General features: G+C 29.4%; 2 protein-coding genes across 24 annotated transcripts in view; one reads left to right on the top strand and one right to left on the bottom strand.

Moving 5' to 3' along the window:
* Positions 1 to 6,416, top strand: part of LOC107437419 (uncharacterized transmembrane protein DDB_G0289901) — a 77,029-nt gene extending 70,613 nt beyond the window's left edge. For all 21 annotated transcript variants that reach the window (XM_071182848.1, XM_071182864.1, XM_071182860.1 and 18 more), the window contains 4 exons: positions 806 to 856; positions 945 to 992; positions 3,326 to 3,384; positions 6,236 to 6,416. In XM_071182848.1, coding sequence (XP_071038949.1) covers positions 806 to 856; positions 945 to 992; positions 3,326 to 3,348 — 122 coding nt within the window. In that variant the 3' untranslated portion in view covers positions 3,349 to 3,384; positions 6,236 to 6,416. The remainder of the gene's footprint in view (positions 1 to 805; positions 857 to 944; positions 993 to 3,325; positions 3,385 to 6,235) is intronic.
* Positions 6,417 to 10,515: 4,099 nt separating this feature from the next.
* The window catches only part of LOC107437420 (protein NipSnap), a 28,361-nt gene continuing 12,033 nt past the window's right edge, over positions 10,516 to 26,843 (bottom strand). For 2 of the 3 annotated variants that reach the window (XM_043048690.2, XM_043048691.2), the window contains exons 4-9: positions 23,931 to 24,022; positions 22,595 to 22,806; positions 22,479 to 22,510; positions 19,848 to 19,936; positions 17,085 to 17,168; positions 10,516 to 15,697 (exon numbers count right to left, since the gene is read on the bottom strand). In XM_043048690.2, the coding sequence (XP_042904624.1) occupies positions 15,633 to 15,697; positions 17,085 to 17,168; positions 19,848 to 19,936; positions 22,479 to 22,510; positions 22,595 to 22,806; positions 23,931 to 24,022 (574 nt within the window). In that variant the 3' untranslated portion in view covers positions 10,516 to 15,632. The remainder of the gene's footprint in view (positions 15,698 to 17,084; positions 17,169 to 19,847; positions 19,937 to 22,478; positions 22,511 to 22,594; positions 22,807 to 23,930; positions 24,023 to 26,843) is intronic. The other variant, XR_006225912.2, reaches the window with a different exon arrangement.

Genomic DNA, 26,843 nt, shown 5'->3' with positions numbered 1-26,843 from the left:
AATCCAACTTTTTTTAAAACTGAATCCGTTTCAAAGTTAAATGAATCTTAACAACAGCTTCATTCAAATTGATTGTTCCGTAATTTTTTAAAAAAAGCAACCATTGAATCCTCAATAGATTTGATCTCATCATAAAAATAATGACTTCAAATCTATTGAGTTCGATGATTCATTGGAATTTATTATTGCGGATTGCCTTCATTATCAATGTTTAGAATTCTCGTAACCTACATTTAATAAATTTCATATTAATTAAAAAGAAAGAAAAATGTTCATGAAATATTAGAATTCAATGTTAAAATCACTTATTGACGGTCAGATTAAAATAAATTCGCTTATTGGAATAAATCGAAAGGCCGTTTTATTATTTTAAATTTTTCAGAATAATATAGATGATAGGAATGACGATTAATGCGAATAGGTAGATACAAAAACAATTTTAATTGAATCAACCTAAGATTGTTAATCAGAAAAACGTAACTATAGATACTTATTTTCTGTAATAAGTACGTTAAAATTAGATTTAAAAGTCTACATAGCTTACATACAATTGCACTAATATTTTTTTTCTCCTAAAATCCGTTCTCATACATTTTATTTTATTAAAAACACTTTGAATAAAGGAAAATCGTTTGTTCAATAAATTGAACAAACGATTTAAAGATGGATTTTTTAAAATCGTTTTCTAGTTTTCACTTTTAAAAATTATGTTCTTAGATAAATAAAAGAATCTCTGAAAATACGATTTCGGATTATGATCACCGTTAAACGCTTTTGTCTTCAAAGAACAATTTTTTCATTTCAGTTGATGAGTATTACGTCATCTATCAAGATGATGGCAATGGAGGAGTTACATGTAAGATTAATTCGTTTTCTCAATTTAAATTCATAAACTCAACTTTTAATAATTGCCTCTTTTCTTATTCCTTTTTTTTTTAATTTAGCGATAATCGTACCCGCATCTGACTATAAGACTGATGGCAATAACGAAGGTAAATACTTACATGAAAATAACTTTAATTTTGGACTTTACTGCATGACTCAAAAATGAACAGAATAACTTGAGATATGAAATAACTGAAACGTTTGATAAATAATATTATTTCAACTATTGCTATTTATTAAATATAAATCAATTCCTATTAACCATTGTAAAACATCGGTAAGAATATACTTGAGGGTGCCCCCTTGGCGAAATTGGCAATTTCTGTTGGGCGTCATTCCTGTTCACACGGAACACCGTGCAAACAGGAATGGCGGCCAAAACATAATGAAATTTCAATAAAACATTGGGGGAAAAATTCAATAAAAAATCGGCAAGGGCCGGGATAGCCTGGTCGGTAGGGTGCAGGGCCCATGTCCAAGAGGTCGTGGGTTCGATCTTCGCCGGCCGAAGACGCCCCGTGTAGTAAATGGTGACTGATGCAAGTTAAATCTGTCGAGTCTTAAAGTCCTCCATGTTCCCATAACAAATCAATACCTCTGGGGTTACTGATCAAGAAGTTTCCCTGTATACTGGATTGGTTCAAAATTGCAAGGCTACGGAGTTCAATAATTGTCGCAAATCCAATATTGGGTCTGCTGTTCAACGACGGTTATAAAATAAAATAAAACATCGGGCAAAACTTAATTAAATTGCAATATAAGCAAAATTAATAAACCCACTAAAATGCATTTTGAATCGAGGCAAAAACTAATGGAGTGCGCACAGAAAAAAAAGAACTCACTTTATTTAGCTTGAATATCCTCACTTTTAGGTACACAGAATTTTCTAATAGCAGTTTAAATTTATCATGTACTTATCATTCATCTCGTGTAGCTCCATCGCCACATAAATTTGGCGAAATACGAATTGAAAATGGCGTCTGTGGTGCCGGACTGGCGGTGACTGCTTTCTTTCAATTGCTATTCAAATCGTACAGAACAAGGCCGTAGCCAGGATATTTTTTCGGGGGGGGGGGGGGTAAGAAGCAAGGACAGTTTCAGACATGCAAAGTAAGGGAAAAACATTGTAACAAATATTGTTTATTCTGTTGTTTGCAAAAGTTAAACTAGTAATTAAAAAATATTACATAATAATTATTTTTCAATTAATATTGCATAATAATTATAATCAATTTGTAAACAAAGTTTACAAAGACATGCGACGGGGAATTGAAGAAAATTTTTCGATTACTTTTTTAGGACAAATCGGAATATCCCGAAATATGCTTAATAAAGTTAGACCTGTTAGCCTTTCTTCTTTAGTAGCATTTCTAGTTGCTGTTTTTACGCTTTTAAGAGTAGAAAAAGTTCTTTCTGCAGTTGCTGTGGTGATCGGCAATGTAGCCAATATTAATAACAAGCAATAAATGTTTGGGGAAAAAGATACTGTCACATTCTTCCATTGCTGAAAGTGCCGTATCTGGTCTACGCAGGTTCCACTTTGATGCCCATACTTCCATTTCTCCCATGAGGTTTTTGATGTCAATGAAATCTGCGTAGATTCAGATATTGCATAAATTAATATGCTGAGAAACAATTCATTTCGGGGGAGGAGTCTAACCGAAGGAAAGTTGATGCACTGGGCAAAAGTTTGATTCGACAGTTTTTGTTTTTCTTTTTACTGAGAGGCTCAAAGAAAGACTAAAAAGTTTGAATCCCAGAATTTCGGGGTGGCTACGGGCCTGGTACAGAAACTTAAGATTTATCTTACTTACCGATGTCATTTTCAAGACCAGAAGCAAAATTAACGTTACCAGCCGACATCCAACGTAGAACTAACTGACCTCTGAAATAACATATTAGCTGATCGAAATAGGGTACAGGTGGCGTAGAGCAAAACTCTCTACCTATGGCAACATTTCACATGCTTTCACCATTAGCGTGTGGAGACTCATAGAAGAAGGAAGTACGTTAGTTTCTGTCTTGATTGTCATATGGATTAAAATCTTTGAAGTAGGGAAACTATACGCAACTGATAACTACATTAAACATAGTTCTAAAAGAAAGCATCGTGGAAATTTTGACAAAAATATTTTTATTAATTGAAAACGAAAAATATCGTAATACATCCCTATACAACTGAAAAGAGGAGAGGAAAGGGAGAAGGGTCTGGAACCGGTTTTCTCCCCAGATGGTGTATTCGAGCGTTGCGATCGGCTATACCGTTAAACATTGAAAAATAACGCTAAAATCTAAATCAATCAGAATCACGATTGGGTTCCCAGAAATAAAACATCGCAAAGCGATCACAACTTGGGGAGAATCAAGAGGCACCCTCAATCATAGTCTAACCCATTGTAAATCATCTTTCAACTAAAATATTATTATTTTCTTATTTTAGTGGGGTACTTTGCTTTCCGATAAGACAAGAACATAGCTTCACCAACTGCAAAAACGAAGGTAATTAATTTTTTAGAAGTCATTTTTAAGAGCGTCTGGTAAATAAAAAAACAAAATAAATAAAACTGCTGCACAAATTAATGTTTATTGCCGTGAGGGTTTTAACCATTGCCAAAAAATGTATTAGTCATTTAGTGTCGAAAACCAAAAACAAATTAAAACCTCTATCGGAATCTAAAACTAAATTTTAAATCAATCCATGAATGCATTAGTAGCACAACCATTCAAGAGCAGAAAAATATAATTCATAGCAAGCAAATATGGTATTTGGTGCAAATTGGAGGGGATGATTTTCATATTTGGAACAAAAACGTTCTTGTAATTGCGCATTTCATATTATGAAAATGTGTTATTAAATAGAAAGGACCTAAGAGGAACAGAGAATTATCTAAACAAATATATAACTGAAAAAATTTACTCAAACGGGTTTCCTGCCGTAATAAAATCTAAAGAAAAAAAAAAGTCTTAAATAGTATTTAAATATACATTTTAAATAATATATTTTAAAAAAAGAAAGAAAAAACTGCCAATTCTAGCAGATTTTCTTGTAAATACACATTGTTTTCCGCTAGAGTTTTCTCCAATTATAAATTGTTTTTTGGCGGTTTCTGTATGGTGTATTAAATTCCGATATTTCAAATACGATGCCATTACGACAAGCTAATTTCGAATTTTAGAATTTCATTCTTCGAAACACTCGCTTCGTGGCCATTGCATCGTAAATCCACGCCGATTGACGATCATTATTTTTTTCGGCTGTTACTTGCAGTTTTTCAGAAGGGACCATTTCCACGTGGTTTTTCAAATCGCGACATTTTTAATAAAATATTACCAAGACACGCAAATTTTGAATTACATTTTAACATCTTCAATTCGTGACGATCCCACCATGTGGTTTTTCTAGTTCCGATATTTTGAATTAATAATATGTAATTACCAGCACCGTGGGGCGAATTGGGTAGCAGACCGCTAAAATTTAGGGTCACCAAAAAATCAGGTCTGTTTATGAGTTATATTACAAGTTTTTCTTTTATCAATCATTTTACAATCGTGGATAAATTCTAATTATTCCTTCGATTGGTAATTCATATGAGTTTGTATAATTTATGTTTCCAAATGTTCCTTTATACCAGGAGTGTAATATTCAATATAAGAGTATGGAATTTTTTGTCAACTTTCAACTTTAATGCGATAGAAATTAATTAAATTAAAAATTTCAACCATTGCCCATTTATGAGCGTGTATGTGGAGGGCAATCCCTAAGAGCTGCAGTGGGGAATGTAAAATAAAAAAGCATTGTTGGCACAATTTTTTTTAAATCATAAATTTATCTAAAAAATACCACTTATACAGTACTGCATTATATAATGTATTATACATAAGGATGTAATAATACACCATTGATATAAAATTTTATTAATAGTAAATGTTTTATTCATATAATAGAATTAAGGAAAAAGTTAATAAATTAAAAAACAAAATAATTTTTTTAATTTATTTAAGTGCTCAGATGTAGATAAACTTTTAATTTCTATTATTCATTTCCATACAGTAATTTTAAATTTATTAAAAATATAGTTAGAGTATCGATTCGTTCTGCCAAGAATTATTTATTTTTAAAAATGTTTTTTTAATTGAAATTAATTCACTTTTCAATCGGCAAGTTGGCCTTTGCATTTCATTATTGTGTTTAGTTTGATAAAAAAAGTAATAACTGGCTTCATTAATTAGTTTGCAATAATAAAATAATATTAATCTTTTTATTATTAATATAAAGCATTAGTTATACATTTCGACTGAGTTTTTATTGTTAAACAAGAAAACAATCTTTAAAAAAATTCAGTTTTAAATTTAAAAAAATTGTTAAAATTGAAATATTTAGTATATACTTTATTGAACAAAACATGACTTGTGTTAATCATGATAAAACGACTCAATGTTTAGCTTAGAGCCAATAAAAGCAAAAGCCCGCTCCTGGTTATTACAACACAAGAATATAGGTTTAAGGTAATCATTTATTCGAAAATCACTTTCTGGTGTATTGATTTCAATGAGATTCAATTGTTTTTTATAATTCCGATATTTTACGCACAATGTTATTTCGATGCAACTTTCGAATTTTAGGTACTACTTTTTGACATGCTCTATATGCGACGTTTCTTAATAGTTTGTTTTCTCCAATTCCGATATTTTTAGTACGATGCGACAACAATTTTGAACCAAATTGGGCCAAAGTTGGATTTCTCGCTTAAAGAATACTACTAGAGTTTTGGAGCAGCTTTGCATTTTTGGGTTTTAAAAAAACATTTAGAGCTGACGTTTTAGAGCAATTTGCGCAGCTGTCCTGCAATCCTATCTATGGCAACTAGAAACAAACAACATCCTTTGTTAAATATAGATTCAATTCAAAGATAAATTCTTCAAAACAGGTTATTTATTGATTACTTTGACCTAAAATAAATGGCATTTTGTGAATGATCTCCACAATTTAGACATAAAATTCTGTACATTTAAGTTTAAAAATTGAACAAACCTGGACATCCAAGAAAACTAGTTCAATCGTATGAGTAACTGTTCTTAGTAGTAAGTTATAAAAAAAAGTTACCTTGCTCGTCGAGTTTGGGAGACGAAAAGTTATAGTTTGTCTAAGTAAGAACTCCCCTACTCATTTGTCGGAACCCGTGGCGGTAACTATGGTAACGAGGATTAACTATTTCAAGTAGGGGTATGGAGGGGGGGAGTTCTTACCGTAGAAAAATTATACATACTATTACATAAATAAAGGAAATTATTAGTACTAGCAATATTCAACCTATGCATATAATGAATAAAAAAGACTCGAACATTTCAGGAGAATTTCGCATTAGTTCATTGTTCACTCCTCCATTAGAAGATACAGGGTAACTGGATTTTACGTTCAAAGAAAATAGAAAACTTGCAATCACCATTTTCTCTAATGTATCAAGTAAATATTCCTTGTATTGTACTGTGAATGAGTGTCGTATCCATGCATTAAAATTTATTTGGTATCATTGCACACTCTTTACTTCTTACGTAACTTAATCTTTTACTAGCCAAAGAATACCTCATTACAAAACAAAACAATAAAATATTTGGTATAATGATAGTGGAAGCTGTAGGAATTTTATACAAAAAGTTCGAAAATAGTTATACAATATTTTCCAGGGTTGATCACAAACACTCAAAAAAGAACTTTTCCAGACTGATTTTTATCAAATTTCCATGATTTTTGTAACTGAAGTTTATAGTTAATTTTAACTTCTTTTGTACGTAAAACATATTATAAAACACTTTTACTCATTATTAAAGATGAGAATAGATATTTAAAAAGTATTACAAGAATAAACTAAACAAATATATAATATGAAAAAGATATACGTATATAGCAGATATGCTTATGACGGTATGAATCACTTTGGTAAACATTTATTGACTGTCAGCATAAACTTCTGTTTATGCTGTTTTCATAATATTAAAGATAAACATTTTAATTTTGTTAAGACAGTATTTTACTATATCTCTAATGATGCTGTCGCAGTTTTCCATTGTTGTCCGTGCATTTTTATTGGCCGGAAAATCACGTGGTATGATTCTCATATTGTTTTGGTTGTCATCAGAATATAAAATTGAAAAAAAGTCATAAAGGTATTCGATAAATATTTTCGTATCCCTAATTTAAAGTTATTTTCTTGTACTGCTTTTAATTCAAGAGTTTAAAACTAAGAGAATTGTTTGTTTGTTTTATTATTAAATGTAATTCTGCACTACATATTAAGATAAAGTTATTTAGAAAGGTGGTCTAATCTTATTAACCGTTTTACAATTATTATTTTTGTTCAAATAACATTAATATACTGTTACAAATTACAATTGAATAGAAGATATGATAAATGATTAAGAATTTAACGATCAGCATCTTTAAGTCTAATTACTTCTGTTTACTAATAGATCTATCAATTTTATAATAGATCAATCATTTTTATCAAATTCATTATCGAACCACTCGCCAATTCGAATAACCGAAGTGAACCAATTCTATTGATCCAATTTACTTTGATGATTTGTTTTTTTGCCTATGAGTTCTTGAAACCAATAAATTCACAAAATGTAAGGATGTTTAGCACTTAATACATACTTAGAACAATTAAGATTAATTTTAAAAGAAAAATACATACTGAGATTCTGTCAAATAAAGATACGGTCTAGGTCAGGGATGGGCAAACTTTTTTGGTCGAGGGCCAAAAATCAAGAAAAAAAATGTTTGGTGGGCCAAGAAAGATCTTCAAAATTTAAGAAAGAAAAAAAGCGATATACAAGTTTTAATTTAAATATTTAGTGGGATGAAGGAAATTGCGTTTTTATTTCTGAAAGTTCCTTATATTAAGGTTCGAAGTGAGATGTGCTCATTTTCAGGAACAAGGCTAAATCCTTTTCTGTTAGTCTACTTCTGAAATAATTTTTTCTAAGGTTCATAATTGAAAACTCTTGTTCCCGTATATAAGATTAAGCTACAATAGCACTGATTTTCTGGGCGTGAAATTTTAAATTTTGGAAACTAGCTTTTGGTAATGATTTGTCAAACTTAGGCATATTTAGAAACAACTGCTTCAGATGATTGTTAGATTGTCCGCTCTTTGGAGCGTAAAATGCGCAGTCTGCCAANTAAGGTAAATATCTTTCAAAAAAGAAAAAAAAATCCTAAAATCTTATGAGGAAGAAAAATTTTCTTTTTAAAAATGGCGCGAAAATCTATTGAATTTCGTTCCGGGTTTTTGGTTTTCCGGTTTTCTGATTTCCGGATAACGGGTTCTGTACTGTACTTCTGTTTACTAATAGATCTATCAATTTTATACTAGATCAATCATTTTTATCAAATTCATTATCGAATCACTCGCCAATTCGAATAACCGAAGTGAACTAATTCTATTGATTCAATTTACTTTGATGATTTGTTTTTTTGCCCATGAGTTCTTGAAACCAATAAATTCACAAAATGTAAGGATGTTTAGCACTTAATACATACTTAGAACAATTAAGATTAATTTTAAAAGAAAAATACATACTGAGATTCTGTCAAATAAAGATACGGTCTAGGTCAGGGATGGGCAAACTTTTTTGGTCGAGGGCCAAAAATCAAGAAAAAAAATGTTTGGTGGGCCAAGAAAGATCTTCAAAATTTAAGAAAGAAAAAAAGCGATATACAAGTTTTAATTTAAATATTTAGTGGGATGAAGGAAATTGCGTTTTTATTTCTGAAAGTTCCTTATATTAAGGTTCGAAGTGAGATGTGCTCATTTTCAGGAACAAGGCTAAATCCTTTTCTGTTAGTCTACTTCTGAAATAATTTTTTCTAAGGTTCATAATTGAAAACTCTTGTTCACGTATATAAGATTAAGCTACAATAGCACTGATTTTCTGGGCGTGAAATTTTAAATTTTGGAAACTAGCTTTTGGTAATGATTTGTCAAACTTAGGCATATTTAGAAACAACTGCTTCAGATGATTGTTAGATTGTCCGCTCTTTGGAGCGTAAAATGCGCAGTCTGCCAAATGTGAAGTACAATTTACCTATATTAGATTCCATAAGTCAGCTCCTCGAGAAAGACAAACGCTAGTTGGAGCCAATCTACGGCTATTCTATAAAGAACTTCTGCTTTCAACATTTTACCAATAGAAGCTGTCTGTGCTAACTATTTCCATCAATTTATGTTTTGTAGAACAAAAATAGAGAAAGTAAAAATGTCATCAGTACTTTGTTAAAAAAGGAAAAACAGAAATAATTTTAAACATAGTCGACAATAAAATTGATGTATATTGTTTATATTTGCCGCTGATCGGCAAATAAAAATTCTATCCGCGGGCCGGATAAAATCCTCCGGCGGGCCACAGTTGGCCCGCGGGCCGTAGTTTCCCCATCCCTGGTCTAGGTTAACTCCAGGAAGGAAATTTTTGTTTCTGTTGTGTTCTCAGCCAACCACAGACCTGCAGGGCTTTTTAAACTCTATGTTCAAATGGAGGGACACTCTATAGTGTGTTAACAGAAAAGATAGACCAAAAGTAAACAAATAGGTGGCTATAACAGAGTGCATAGTCAAATCTTTGAACAAAAAATAAGCACCTTTTAAGTACTTTTTAAGCACTCAAAAAATATTTGAAACTCTATATACAATAATAATATGCAAACTATTTTTCAAAGAATTTAAATGATCATGATAAAATAACTAGTTTCTGACTAAGAACACTTTTCTTGATTGTATTAGCCATTATATAATGATCAAGAGATTTTTCTGTTCAATATCAGAATCTGAAATTGAGAATATTCTGCAAAATGCAGCAGAGTTGCACAGGAGGGTGCAATAATCTCGCCAAACCCAGCACAGTTACACATACGGACTCGCAAGTATTTAACCAAACATATAAAATTATTGGAGCTTTCATTTGCTATGGACCGACGGTAAACTGAAATGGATTGTGGTTGAATGAATTGTGAAAACGTTGAACAGAACAATGTGAAAAGCACGCTTTTTGCATAATATGTGGCAAAAATCGACAGGCTAAAGAAAAAAAAGCTCATTTTCCAAAAGGGAAAATTAAGCACCTTTCAAAAAACACCCAATGAAAAAAGCACATTTAAGGGCTTTTAAAAAACGAAAATAAGCACCTTAATACATTTTTTAAAAATGCTACGCATCATGTATAATGTTGTTAAGGTTTGTCACTTTTGGGGATTTTTCTCTCATTACACATTTTTATACAATTATGGTAAAAATGAATAGCAGAGAGGTTATTCTGTTTATTTTAAATGCACAACTTATTCAGAATACAATGAAACTACATATTCAAGCAGTTATAGACCAGTTACTTGCAAACTGATTAACTTTATATTATTTTGACTTGCTAATAATACTCCTATGATACAAAAAATTAATAAGTGTAAAATCCAGGCACTAAGTTTAACATTATCAATTAACTGATAAACGTGTGATACCACCAAGTGACGTATTTACATCTAGTGTAGCTTTTCACTGAATATACTATAGCTCTGGTTGAGGAATATTACAACAACTGCATATAACATCAAACTAATATTAAAGTAAGTAACAAAACACATTTTTGGACAAAAACACATTTTTATTAGGAAAAAGTTAAAAATAACTGGAATTGAGGTGGTTGTACAGTGTTACTAGTTGGTATCTCTACACTGAAAATAGGTCTGAATCAAGAAACAGTCCACTTCTATTATTAACCGATTACAAGAATATCACAAGACATGCAACGATGCATGATCAATGCATTTCATTACAAAAAATAATTGCTTATGGAAATATATTTGCATTTCAAATTCACAAAGACTTTTAAAATGTTTCTGTGAAAGACTGAAATTGCCGACTTTCGTCGGTAAATGTCAACAATCACATAGTTGCTTCGGTATATCTCCAAAATAAATGTTAGGTCTGATTTCAAATTAATTTATTCTCAATATTTACTTATCTGTCTAGAAAAGATCAGAAAAATTATTGGATACTGGACAGACATAGAGAAATTAACCAATATTCTCCACCCTAATGTATTTTTGAGAGCAAAAATCTTTGCTCAGTTTTCAATACATTGATTTTTTTAAATTAATTAATCTTAAATTAAGTGCCATTGTCTGATATTTCCTACAGTGATGTTTTTTCCAATTCCTACTATTAGTTCACATTCTCCCTATATCTTGTTCAAATTTTCAATCATTAATAAAATACTTTTTATTCAACCACTCAAATTCAAAGACCAACTTTAGTGGATAACACTTGATGTTAATACAGTTTTTTCCAAATATTAATTCATTCATTAAATTTAATTCACTAATTTCAATTTCATATGGGAGAAAGAATTGTAATTTTTTAACAAAAAGTAACTAAAATAAAATTTTTCTGAACAAAATTTCAAAAAAAAAAAAAAATTCTGTTGACCTAAGTAGGAAAAAAACGTTTTTTATATCACTTCAAAGTTAAATGCCTGGTATTCCTTATAATGGATGTTTTATCCAATCTATCTTAATCCGATATGAAAAAATCAGACAAATATTACAATATCAATGGACACATAAATATAAAATTGGATATAACAATTATTTGGAATAATCATCTATGCGATTATGTGATTGTTGAAATTCCCTGGTGAAAGTCGATGTTTCGATATTTCACAGAAGCGAACATAATGCAGAAATCATCAAATCCAATTTGAGTAAAACAACTATCTTTATATGAAAGACTGGTACATCATAAAAAAGAACTTAAATTTAATAAATACATAGGTGCATATATAACTGTGTATTTTACTAAAACCTATTTCTTTCAATGTCAATAACAACAAAATATTATCATCTTGCAATAAAAAACAAACGGGGCTTGAAATTAACAATCTGTCTCCCATAAAATAATTATCAGTGGTCTTTTGAACTGATTACAGTCAACTGAGAGTAAAAGAAACATCAACTGATTTGTTTCGGTGCTGACAATAAAATATTACTTGTTCATAATTGCACATTTTCTGTAATTTTTCCCGTTATTTCCCCTTGATGAACTTAATATTAAAAAAATTATCTACATTATATTTAAAGTGTTTATGAAAACATATACAGTCAAACCCCGCTATAGAGAACACGGTGCGAACTCCCAGATATAGGGAACGAAATGTTTGCTCCCATGGCTTGCTACACACGTATCGTGTTATTCTTCGTAGATATAGTGAACCAAAAAAAGAGGGGAAGTTGGATATTACGGACGTTTTCTGTCTTCGACTGATTTATTTTCTTCATTTTTTATGAAATAAACTTGAAATGTCGACTTAAAAAAATAATAAAAAATACATATACCGATTTTTAAAAACATTTGTAGCATGGAATGTAGCAATAAGCATTTTTTCTTATTTGCTTCATTATTGAATTGGTTCAGCATTCGAAAAAACCGGAATCTGGACAAATGCTTCAAGTCAAAGCAGATGAATTTGCTGAGTGATTTCGTGTGACTACTTTTATGTGCTTGAATGCCTGGGTAGACAAGTTTAAAAAGCGGAATAATATAAATTCAGGAAAAATTATCAGAGAGTCGAAAATGTTTTCATATCTGATGTTGAGGATTGATCATTAGCTAAAGATTTTTTTTTGTACTCAAGACTAAGAGTAATAAAAAATAAAAGTTAACACATTTTTGTTGCCAAGCATTATTTTTCAATAATTTTTGTATTTCTTTTTATGGGTCATTTATTTAAATAACGAGTAATAAAAAAGAGGGAGTTTGGAACTATTAGTTAAAATTGTTTGCGGAACGGATATTGAAATTTCAGTCCCTCGAAGGTCCATTTTGACTGTATAAAACTTCAATTCAATTTATTATTACTTTACAAACTTTTAATATTGCATTTGTTAATATTATTTTGTACCCAGACGTCAACTTTTTTTTTCCAAATAAAATACAGGCATAGGAAAGGACCACTAAAAGTATATAGACCAGTAAAATATTTTAGTTGCTGGTTCTTTGAACCATTAGCTCCCACACACCCCACATGCATATGCAATTAAATGCATGCAAATTATGCATACATGTAAAAAGATCTTCCTTTTTTTACAAAAATATCAGGGTTGCTACTCAAATCTGGAAGAAAAAAAATCCCTGTACATATAATACACAATATATTAAGAGGAAACAACAATTACTGTGCTCTTGTGTGAGCTATATTGGGCTAACTATATTTATTAGTTTTAATTGCTGGTAAAACAGCTGAACATACTTTAATGCTATAGTAAATGAAATAGTTTAGTATAGCTAAAATATCAAGGTTCAATATCCTCTAGATGACGCTTTGAGTGGTCACAATTTTTTAAATCACAAAAATAAGAAACAAAATTCCCTGTATTTTCCCAGTTTGCAAAGAAAAAAAAAATCAAAATTCCCTGCATTTCCCCTGTTATTTTGGGTGATTTTAAAATTCCCTGTGTTTTCCAGGTTTTCCCTGTGGAGTGGCAACCTTGAATAGATACATTAATTAATGCATAAGTTTGTTTACAATTAAATTCAAACAAATGAGTAAAAGACTAATTGAGACACTAAAAAGAAAAAAATGACTAGTTTTAAAAGCAAAGTGATAAATAAATATCACATAAAACATGCCACTAAGTAGACTAAATGCTGTTTAATATAACCTTAAGCTTAAAGGGTCTTAATAACATGAAAAATAAGACATGAGCAGAATTTTTTATAACAAACTGTTCATGATATACAAGCAATTTTTACTCGTTGATTCGCTGACTAGGGAATTGCGTTTAAATATTAGCCAAATTTTTATCAACCTTAAAACTCTTCTTAAAAAACCATTACAATAACTTCCGCCTAATATTCAAAACTGATAGAAATTATAAATATGCAGAATTTTAGTTATTGCGTATACTAAAAAGATATTGAAAAATGACAAAATGATGACAGTTTAAGAAAAGAATCTTTACCATTAACAGTTAGAACAAAGCATTCTTTCTTTAAACAATTTTTAAAAAATGGTTAAATTTCTAACTTTTTTAAAATTATAAAGATAATACTTGAACAAGAGAAAAACATTTTGATTTTTGGTAACATTTTTACGCCATAGTGACCGGGGAAAAATGAAGTGGATATTTTGTTCACCCTCAAATGCGTTGTTTAAAATAAGAAAAAATATAGAAAGGTAGTTTTTTTTTTTTTTAAGTTTTACTCCTGTAAGACCTCTTTAAATAAAAAGTGTTTTTCAACAAGCTATTTTTAACAAAAAATTCTGATTTAGGATATTTTTGCATTACTTTAATCTATGAATTAAATGACTAAATAAATAAAACACAAACACTAAACAGAAAAAATATACAATATTTGGAAGAAATACTAAACTTAAAAATAATACTAAGTTTAAAGAAAATCTACACAAACCTTCATGTTTAGCATAATCTTAGAATAAATCTAAGGTATTAAACAATTTTTTGTCAATTTAGAATTAAAATAATGAACACATTGAGATATGCATATAAATCATATAAATTAAACTAAAAAAAAAGTAAAATATTGAGAAGAAAATGTCTGGTGAGCAATGAACACAAATATTGAGATTTCACGAAACTATTGCATTAATAAAATTAGATAAATTTAATACCTAATCAAACAAGGCAAATATTCCGAAATTAAAATAATAAGATTAAACATAATAATTTAATTTTTGAAAGTCCAAAAATTGCCAAAAATAAAAGTTGTTGAGCACACAAAATGAGCATATGTGTTACTCAATAAGCCTTTTAAAATATTATAAGAAATATAAAGGATTATACAAAGTTTAACTAAACAAAAAAAAACTAATTTATTAAAGATAAATAATAAATTAGCTTTCTTAATAACCAATGAAATAAGATTGTGATTAAAATACTAAAATTAAACAATATAATTTGATTGCTTAAATTGTAAAAATTGCCAGAAATATAAGGTGTTGAGCACACAAAATGAGCATATATATATTTCAATAATTTTTGTAAAATATTACACAAAACATACAAGTTTCTACAAAACTTAACAGAACAAAGAAGAAAAAAAGTTTAATTTGTTTACGCAAAAAAATAAATAAATAAACTTTTCTAATAAAAATTATATATAAATCAGATCTGAAAAGGCAATTATGCTAATATAAACTCTTTCAAAACAGTAATAACACTTGCAACTTCAACAAAATAATTCTGACATTTAAATGAATTACCTCTTCTAGTTCATTTATGTGAATCATCTGACATAAATGAATTACTTCTTCTAGTTCATTTATGGGAATTATCTGATACATTGATAAATATTTTTATCTTTTATTTTGAGATGTCTTAAAATATTTTTAATTAAACAAGCTGGTGGAATTTGCAGTAAATAAAGAGCTGTCCAATTTCTTTTCTGGGAAAGTGAATTCAAACAAATAACTGAAATATAATAACTTAATTTACTACACCTTCAAAAAGATAAAGAAAGAGATAAAAAGGGAAAGCAATCACTGATGGGGTATATAAAGCCTTCCACTCAGGTAACTTCAACTAAACTATATTGAGCCTGAATAGTTTGACATCAGATTGTAAAAACTACTTGAGTGCTTCCTTTTGATGTCCTGTTTGAAATATCTTACTCTTCAGGGATTTTTCTTACAAGATTTTCAGGAACAGAAGAAATGTGTAAACAATATTAATAAAAATAATATTACTGGATGGGGGAGAATTTCGTCGGTTTCATCCATCGACTTTCCATCTTTCGAATCAAAGGAACTGAAAGAACATAAGTTGTTTAATGCAGATATCTCTAAACATGCATATAATGTGTGTACATTTAAAATAGTATTTTTATTTATTTATTTATTATACATTTCTTTCTTTATTATTTTTCCATAATTTTCTTCACTGCAGTGAAATGTTTGCAAAACTGATTCATTTAAATTTTTACGTAATTCAAAACTTTACAAGTGCATTTTTTTAAAAAAATTTTTACAAAATTAAATTTGGTGTTCTATAATAATGATAAATTTCAGAGGTTTTACTATAAAATCAAACTTTATTACCGCCTCACTAAAATATAACGTTCTAATTTGATCCTAAATAAAAGTAAAGTTAAGCATTCTTGCACAAACTTACAGGGTGCGTAGCTGAACCTTTCAACAAAAAATAACCACATCTTAAGTGTTTTTTAAGCACTCAAAAATATTTCTAAGTATATTATTTATATATTAACAAAATTTAAAATAATTTTCAGACTTTACTTGATCATGATAAAATAACTCGTTTCTGACAAGAAACTCTTTTCTTGATTATATTAGTGATTATAAAAAGATCAAGAGATTTTTAAGTTCGATATCAGAGGGTGGCAAATGAGGCCAGAAATTGAGAATATCTTGCAAAATGCAACAGAGTTGCACACGATAGTGCAATAATCTCACCGAACCCAGCTCAGCAGATCCACATGCGGACTCAGAAGTATTTAATCAAACATGTAAAATGATTGGTGCTTTCAAACCCTAACGACCGACGGTACACCGAAAGGCATTAAGTTTGAATGACTCGTGAATTGAATATTGAGTAGCATAATGCGAAAAGCACGTTTATACATAATACATGGTGAAAATTGACATTACCTTCTTAAAAATCTCTTTTTCCAAAAAGGAAAATTAAGCATTTTTTAAAAACATCCCATGAAAAAAGCACCTTTTAGGGCTTTAAAAAATGAAAATAAGCACCTTTAAGCACTTTTTAAAATCGCATAATGAATAGCATAATGTGAAAAGCACGTTTTTACATAATACATGGTGAAAATTGACATTCCCTTTTTAAAAATCTCTTTTTCCAAAAAGGAAAATTAAGCATTTTTTAAAAACATCCCATGAAAAAAGCACCTTTTAGGGCTTTAAAAAATGAAAATAAGCACCTTTAAGCATTTTTTAAAAATCGCAACGCACCATGACCTGCTATGGGATAGGGGAATCATGGAGGTTTAGATGTGTGTCAAATGACATAACTGTGGTCAGCATTTTACTGAGTAATTCAGAAAATTGAATTTCAACTGTAAATTTCAAGCAGAGAAGTAACTCTGATTAATGCTGAGAAATATTAATTAAAAATGGTGTTGGAAAATCAAAATATTAAAAAACAAGATAAGACTAACCAGTATGAGCAACACATTCATCCCAGCCAGGTTTTCTCCATGCAGCATCTCTTACATCCTTTCGCATTTGTAGATTCTTATAACCTAAATATGCAATACATTTTTTTCACAAATTTATTAATCATATATAAAATTTAGTTACAATGTTTGACCGTTTGAATCACAACTGTCGAAGAATCCCAAACAGCGCAACCGCACTTTCTCTAAAAGAGGACCAAGCAGCGGCTAGTTTTACTTTATTTCGAGAAACACAAAGTGGCACGATAGTGCTTTGTTTCTTTTACATCGAAGAATCCCAATCAGAGAAAAAACTCTTCTTGTATTTGTTAGGTATCGTGTCTTTTTCTCATTGCTCCGTCACATTTAAGAGCACTGTTTCACTAAATGTCCCCTACAAAAATATCTTATTGACTATACCAGGGTATAGGGCAAAATTAGAGAATTTTTCTACTGTGCATTTGCATCATTTTTAACAGACTTAAATTAAACTTTTTATTTTTAAACCTTTCAAAAATTGAAAATTTTTCACAATAAAAAAACTGTTCATATTGATAGATTAATTCAGAAACATTTTCTAAAATATGGCTAACATTGCAAGGTTTATTTCTAAAGTGAAGAAACATTTTAAGAAACAAAATATATCATTTTCACAATGTCATTTAACAACTAACATAATCTAACATTTTTTGAAAAAAGTTTATAAAATGCACATTAGGTGCATTATCGTCAAAGAAAAGGAGCAGTAGGGTGGCTAGACGATTTTTTAATAGAAACTTGTTGTACTTAGTCGAACCGTGGCAGTTAGCAACTGTTAATTTTACCCTATATCACAATTAATTCTTTAAAAAAAATACATTCATTCTGTTTGGGACCTTCTAATTAAATGTAACCAACCATTCAAATGTAACTTCCAGTTAATTAAAAAAATCTACTGTTTAAACAAGTTTATAAAATAATCCAACAGAAATATAAATAAATAATGGCAGTAAATTAATAATGGTGAACAATAACATAAAAAAAACATGAAAAAAAGCATTAAAACTAAAAAAAAATTACATTATTGAATTTTACTTAGGTTCTATTAATAATGTAATTGCACGACTGACAATTTTTTAATATACAACAAGATCAGATATGCTAGATCAGATAAGCAGATATGATATATATAGTAAATTTATAACAGTGCAAAATAATATAGAAAAGACATGAATACTATTAGAGAATTTATGTTTTTTAATGTAAAATTCAAATGATTCTTTATTACTTATACGATAAAAAAAAGTATTATAGATAAATTAAGCTTTCAATTAAGATCAAAATAACATAGTTTAACAAGTACTTTTAATTTCAGTGCAGAAGCCTACTAGAATCTATAAATAGTACATTTTAAGAATTCATATGACATTTATTTCCTTATTATTATTCCACTTGATCCAGTCCAGAAGACAGTCAGTTCAGATGATTTTAGGAATTTTGAATGCAACTGTCTCCTTAACAAATTGCGAGTGAGTCACGTAAAAATAAGTTTTTTAAATGTCTGCAATCCATACAAATATTTAAAAAGTGGTAGAATAATTACTTTGTTTCCGTTTTGTTTCTCAAAGAAATTATCCATTCGTCATTACCAAAATATAAATGATTCAATGTAATCAGTATTGCAATCGTTTATCCTAATTTATTTTTTTAATTGAAGTTGTAGCTAAAGTGACAAGTGTGCTCCAACTTTTATGAAATCACGCATACCATATTTTTTGGAAAAGTTGCCCGCATGCTACGTATTAAAGCAAAAATAAGCATTTAAGCAATTGATACATATGTTGTGAAGTTTGCCATATCAAAATTGATAGATAAATGCTTCATTTTGATTAATTTTCTTCACAAGTTCGATAACTATATCTTATAAACACAATAGAAACATGAAAAATATAAATTTGAGTATCAGAAATAAAAGACACTTTGAGCGATATAAATTTTTCATGAAAACCAGTCAAATAATTATTCTATGTCTTTTCTAACTGATTAAATTTGTTATTTTTTAGCCTTTATAGTGCTTTGTAGCTCTTAAAAAGACAAAAGGGAAAGTATAAAAAAATGGACAGAGTGTCTCCAAAAAACAAGCTGTCATCACTTAAAAACACTGCCTTCTTATTTATGTTCCATTTTAAAAGAGATAATTTTATTGTTAAAATAATAATTACACTGAGGTAAAAATATCTGTGTTTATACGTTTAATTTTGATTACTATAAAAAATATTTACTTTGTTAGGGTTATTCTCATCTCGGGAAAATGTTTACAAGTATCTTTTTTTTTTTCGGCGAAGGATATTGAAAATTTTCATAAGTGATTTTAAATTTCAAAATTATTTTCAAAATAAAAACCTTTCTTTTAAAAAAAATTTGCCTTTTAATGTCAATTTCCTTATAATTTTCAGTTAAAATTATAGAAAGAAGCTTTCAAGTTGTTTATCAATTAATCTTTTTTTTTTAGATTATTCATTTATTTTTTTAAAATTATGCACAGATATTATTGTTAAAACTATTTTTACACACTACAAATTTTTCACTTACTTTGATAATGACAAAGAATTACTTTTAAACATACATGTAAAATAGTATATGAGGGTAATTTAAAAAATTGGAAGATAAAATTCAGCTATTACATAATATTACACATTTCAAAAAATTTTTACGGCTTTAAGTGAGTGCATTTTCAAAACTCAAAAGTGCTCTTTCTTATTCCGATGGAGAAACAGATATACTTACTCCATATATGATGAACCATATACAATTGTCCTATCTGTGAGAAAAAGCCAGCAACTGCACTCTCTTTTCTATAAGTTACTCCTCTAGCCCTGTAACATGAAATATTGTTAATAGAAAAATATTAAAGCATTCATTTAAAAAAATGTTTTAGTTAAAATAAGCATTACAAACAACATGCATAGCCAAATTTTTCAAAGAAAAATAAGCACCTTTTAAGTATTTTTTAAGCACTCAAAAAATATTTTTAAGTACCATTATACATTAACGAAATGCAAAATAATTTAAGATTTAAAGACATGATTACATAAATTTACATGATTATGATAAAATAACTCGTTTCCGACAAATAATTATTTTCTTTATTATGTTAGACATTATAAAAAGATCAAGAGGTTCTTCAGTTCGATAACAGGTGGTGAAAAATGAAGCCTGAAATTTAGAATATCTCGCAAAATGCAGCAGAGTTTTGCAGATGAGAATGCATGAATCTCACTGCATCCAGCTTAGTAGACTTGCGAGTATTTCATCAAACATGTAAAATGATTGGTGCTTCCATAGCTATGGACGCCAAAATAGATTGTGGTTGAATTAATTGAGAAAATGTTGAATAGAACAACGTGAAAAGCTCGCTTTTGCATAATACGTGGCGATCTAAAAAAGACTACCTAAATCTAAAAAGACTACCTAATTATGACTCCCTGAATTTCCTGATCAGCAACAGTTATTTAGCAGAACTTCACTTTGTTTATTACTTTTCAATAATTTTACAGCCATAAATTCTATTTAAAAGGAGGGAGAAATAATTTTAAAGCATTTAATTTTTTCTTGAGCAGCTAAAGTGAAAAGTTTTAAAGCATGAACATGTGGCAAAATGTAGAAATCGGCAATGTCATCCTTCATCTATGAAAAGGTATCCCAACACAGAATCAAGTTAACATGTATTATATACTAGTGAATTGTATTTTTGTAATGGTAGATACACTACAGAACTCCCCCCACTAGAATAATAGCTGTGGTAGAATTCAATGAAAGGATACCACTAGTTGAGTCATTGGCGTTTTGTGAGAAGCCGGGAGAGCTGTATTTAGATCACCCTACTTTTGAGTGCTGATCGTGAGAGTTGTATTAAGTTCACGGTTGTGGTCGTTCCTGTGCTGCCTTTAGCAGTCAGGTGTATATGTTCTGTGTAATTGAGACTAAGTAGCGACATTGTGAGGAGTACAAAGTCGCAGTCAAAAGTAGCAAGTGAACTGTTCAATGCGGACGATCCATCGAGAAAGGCACATACAGATCAAAGTAGGCGTTACTGTTACGATAGGCGAGTGCTCACTTCGAAGTGGAAGTTTCCGTCAAAGTAGGTATGTTCACATCACGCCTGGAGGTCACCAATGTGGAAAAATTTAAAGATCAGCAATGTCCATATTCATCGCCACCCAACATAGAATCGAGTTAACATGTCTCATATTATACTAGTGAATTTCAATTGTATTTTTGTATTGGTAGACACACTACAAACAGCTGTAGCAATGACTGAGACTTTCGGAATATGTGCTCAGTATTTCGAAAAAGAAATTATTAAAAATTAGAGATTTAACTGTAACTTACATCTTTCCTTAAGTAGGCCCCTCTTCCTACCCCAAATACATCAAAACAATTTTGGCCGAATGCTCTCCGATTGGGAAAGTTTGCAGATTTCTACCCGTTACTTGATTTTAAAGAAAAGAAAAGAACTCTCTTTGTAAAATATATAAAATCCCTGTAGCAGAATTTATTTGAGCTATCTGTGACAAACTCTCTATCACTAATATCTTTCTGCAAGATACTTTTAATAATAACAAACATAGATGCTACAAATTTAAAATAACAAAAGTGCTGATGTTTACAAAGAAAAAACTATATATAGATATTTTTTAATAAAACATGTAATAATTTTTTATCCTGATAGTATGGGTGATATTCTCGCATGTTTGTGGGGGGCGGACACAAATTATTTCCTTCTTCACATTTTGTAAATAATTATCACAATAAAAAATATAATTAAAAATCATGAAATTCATAGTAGTAATTGCTAGGAAAAAAGATACAAGATGAAATCACACGAAACAGGCTCCTCAAATGCGTGTTTCCTTTCAAGATTAGGCTGTTGTAATAAATACTATTGTATAAAAAATATCAGATCTAAAAACTATGGAGAAATCAATAGCAATAACTGCCAAAAATTTGATAGAAAAAAAGCCTTATAAAGTAAATACTCAAATGCACGATTCGAATTTTCCATATTGTTGAAAATATATATTGGGATGTTTAAAATCCAAGTGAAAATCAATAACTGCCAAAAATGCAATTGAAACATTACATCCATTACCAATTCTATCAACATAAATTGAGCGTTGTTCTGAAGTTCTGGCAAAAAAAAACTAAGAACACTCACTGTATCTCCTTTAATACATTTATTAAATCACTGATTCTTAGGAGAATCCAGTTCATATCATAAGTATTATTAATTCATGCTCGTGCAAAAAATGTGAATGACGATAATGAAAATAATGTGATAAAAAAAAGATTATTAGAGCATGGGAAAAAATAACATTGAATAAGCATAAGGAAAAATTTGTTTGTGTAAGAACATACCAATTATTTCCCCATTCTATCATGGTGCCAGGCTTTAAAATAAAAATAAATAACAATTAGCATCAGTAAAATGCCTTGCGATAAAAAAAATCTAAATAACAAAGGAAAAAAAATACCTTAAGAACATAAGATCTCATTTCATACATATTAGAACCTTCTTTAGGCTGAGGGTGTCCCCAGAAACTAAAAGATAACATGAATTGATTCTCTCTGTGCCTTATAAAGGGTATACGATCCTTTATCAGACTCTTTAAATCATTATCCGTGTGACGTAACTCCAAAAATTCATGGGCATGGTTATAACCGTGTTTATAGCGCCACACGTGAACTGGAAAAAAAATAACCAACATTAAGCAATTAAAAAAGGGAAAAAATGTTTTGTTTCAAATAAATCAAAATAAAAGATGGCCTGGTTTTGGACACAATGATAAAATACAGCACAAAAATTTTTTTTACCGTCCTCAGTGTGCATAACCAAATCTTTCAACAAAAAATAAGCACCTTTTAAGAACTTTTTAAGCACTCAAAAATACTTTTAAACACTCTCTATAGACATTAACAAAAATGCAAAATAATTTTCAAAGATTTCACATGATCACGATAAAATAACTAGTTTCTGACAAAGAACTCTTTTCTTGATTATATCAGTCATTATAATGGTTAAGAGATTTTTCGGTTTGATATCAGAGGGTGGAAAATGAAGCCTGAAAGAGAATATCTACTTGCAAAATGTAGCAGAGTTGCACATGAGAGTGCAATAATCTCACTGAACTTTGCTCAGTAGATGCACATTGGGACTCATCAAGTATTTAATTAATCATGTAAAACGATTACCGCTTTTAAACGCTATGGACCGATGGTACGCCAAAATAGATTGTGGTCGAATGAATAGTTAAAATGTCGGGTAGAACAATGTGAAAATCACGCTTTTGCATTATGTGTGGTGAAAATCAACATGGTAAAGAAAAAACTTTCAGTTTCGAAAAGGGAAAATGAAGCACTTTTTAAAAACACCCCATGAAAAAAGCACCTTTAAGCACTTTTTAAAAACACTATGCACCATGTTTAAGACACTTTTGAACAATAAATCAATTTTGTCCTGTCAAAAAGAAATTCAACAAAATTTACAGTTTTAACCTTATTCATAATATCTTCCCATTAAATACTTGGATCAAATCACCCCAAAGATACTTGTATAAAGTTTCATCATTTATATTCAAGGTTGATTAAACCTTTGGATAGAAAAGCTTATTTAACAGAAGAATATAGAGGTTAGTTCAAAAAAAATTATTATAATAATAAAAGTGGTTCAAAAAAGAAAACATTAAAGTCAATGTACATTCATTGTAAAATCTAACACATCTAGAGAATAATTTGTGTAGGTCTAAACAAATTCTCCAAACAAAAATTATTATTGTGAATTGTAATGAAAACTTTCAATGCAAAACATACTGAATTGATCTTGAGAACCTATTTCTACACTCCAGCTTCCAACTAATTCTGCTCCATCAGATTTATTAGCTGCAATTTTGGCATATTTTTCACTAAAACATAACAAAAACATACTTTACCAATTTATTATCAACAACAACTATTTTTAAAATTTATTAAAAGTAAACAAGTTCATATTTTAACTAAAAGATAAGTTTAAAAAATGTAATAGAATTTTTGAAAACAATTTGTAGAAACCCAAGAGGCAGAATTTTTTCTGGCTTTCTGCAACAAAACTATCAAGCACTAATATCTTTCTGCGGGATACTTTAAATATGTATGTTACTAATTTAAGGTAACAAAAACAAAAAAACAGTGTAATTTTTTTCATTGAATATGCAGTATTTCTTGATTCGAATATTATGGGTGATATTCATGAATTTGGTTGGGGGGGACTATTGTCGCATCTTGAAATTCTATTGTCGCATCTTGAAAATCCTCATTCAATTTAAAAAAAAATTAAATTACATGAAATTGTAGCAGTAGTTGTTGATAAACAGATCGATGACGAAATCAAAATGGATTAAGAACTCAGTAACGTTCCGCGACAATGTCACCTCAATTCTGCCACAGTTGTAGAAACATTAAGAATTCAAATTATAATGTAAAATGTAATGCAGCCGATATTTTTAAATGACGAAATCAAAGGTAAAAACATACTTTCATTAAACAAAGATTATTTAATTTTGACTGGTTCAGATTTCTGATTCCCAAAATGTTGAGGGTAGCCCCAATCTAGGAAATATAGTCCTAATAGTTTGGTCAAGAGAGTGCTCCAAAGTTTGAACTCCTTAATGGTAATTTTACTTTTTGAATATTTCACCAAATCGCAAGAACTTTTGCTCATAGTTAAAAAATGTGTTTATCCAAAGATAATTTCAAGCACGGAACAACGTTTTAGTATATATTTATTATTTTTATCATTTTATTTAATAATAGTCGGAAAAATTTTAAAATTTAAGGTACACCATTTTTTTATTTCATTTTAAAGTATATAATTTAACATGGCAAAATACAAAAGTTAAGAGAAATCGGTCGAATGGTTCTGGAAAAATCATAATTTTAAAAAAGTTTTAATTCTGAAATTCAATTTTCTCAGGAAGTATTATTTTAATACATTTTAGAACACATTTAAAAACAAGATATACAAGCATCGGCATTCTGGAAGAATTGCATTTGGCAAGGTGACAAACGCTAAGTGCTGGCCCTAAAAATGAATAAATTAACATAATATAATGAATAATTTTAATTGGTTTCAAAGTGGGACATGTTTTGCAGCGATTCAAAGGTGCAAATACTTATTGAAATTTTCATCACTGTGACACAAGTTTTCTACTTTAAATCTATCCCATTCCGGCCAAATCAATTATTTTAGGGATTCCAAGCGTATGTGTACAATAATTATGTACCAAGAAAACAATTTCACACTGTCATTTTTCTAGCTTAAACAACTTTAAAATAGCAGATATTTTGTTTGATGTTGTAAAAAGAGACAAAAAACAATACATAAACTAAAAGATGCACTTCAAAATATCTTTTTATAAAGTAATAGAGAAAAATAAATGAATATCCAAGTTAGTTTTATACTATGATGTAATAACTTTGTCTGAGCTGTTTTACTTCACCCTGTGTGTGTGTGTGTACATAGAGTGGCATAGTTTTGGGGGTGGTTAGGGAGACAAAATTCCCTCCGAAATTAAACATTACTTGAATAATGAACTATTGTATGGTAAGTAGAATGCAGATATATATAAAAGTTTTTATTATTTATTTTTTGTAATTTAAACGTATAGTATATATATCAGAATACACACACACATATATATACAGGGTGTCTCAGTTAAGCATTTCAGAACTTCTAAGAGGGGTAAGGGGCATCCTGACAACTCGAAATCATATAGCAATGTGGGGTCGAAAATGCTTTCCTGAAGCGGTGACGTGCACAGAAGCACCATAAGGAAAAGAGACCGTAAGTGAAAAATCGCTATAATAATACATTGAGAAAATTATATGGCCTCCTCGGTCACCCGACCTATCATGTCTTGAGAAAGAAACAAAAAAATTTTTGTTGCTGATATATACAGAATAAAATTGTGTATAATAATCTATCATTAAATAAATAAATAACTTTGATTACATCCAAGCATATTACAATCATACATAAACTTGGTATTAGGTTAATATTTTCTTTCTTTACAGTATTAGCAATTAAAAAGAATTTCTGGTAACACTTCAATGTCCAGGCATTCATAAGCCAGGATAATGACAAATTCACTATTTTATAGCACATAACGTTACTTTAATTTAATATTTTGGCCGAAGACGTTTATATTCAGCAGAAAACAACAGTATTTCTTAAAATAACTCAGATAAATCTATGTGGTTTTTGTTATTAATGATTTCAAGAAGCCAGGAAAATGACAGCATAAAAACCTACTCTCCTTGAAAAAATTTTTGAAAAAGATTTTGAGCCTGAAAATTGGTTCTTTATTCATGCAACAAGACATGTTCAGATAGGAGGGTATCTAATCAATCTATTAACATAAGATATTGATTCCTGGCACTATCTATTTTGGTTATAAATCACTAAATAAAAGTAGCCAGGAAAATGACAGATTTTCATGGGACAAACAAATTACTGACAGAAAAATTATTTTAAATGAAGTTTCAGTAAACAATACCCTCTGCGTATATTCCAGAAATGCTTACATAGGATAAGATAAAAAAAAATTAGATTTTGAAAAATGTATGGGAAGTTTTGAAGCTAGTTATTATTGGAAATATTGTTTGGGACATGCCAGGAAAATGACATTTTGATATTCAATAAAATTTTTTAAGTATACAAAACAGTCAACGCTAGTGCAAAGTAATTTT

The sequence above is a fragment of the Parasteatoda tepidariorum genome, chromosome 6 (genome assembly GCF_043381705.1).
Source record: "Parasteatoda tepidariorum isolate YZ-2023 chromosome 6, CAS_Ptep_4.0, whole genome shotgun sequence".
NCBI lineage: Eukaryota > Metazoa > Arthropoda > Arachnida > Araneae > Theridiidae > Parasteatoda > Parasteatoda tepidariorum.
The sequence above is the reverse complement of the archived record's forward strand: the minus strand, read 5'-3'. Positions and strand labels throughout refer to the sequence as shown.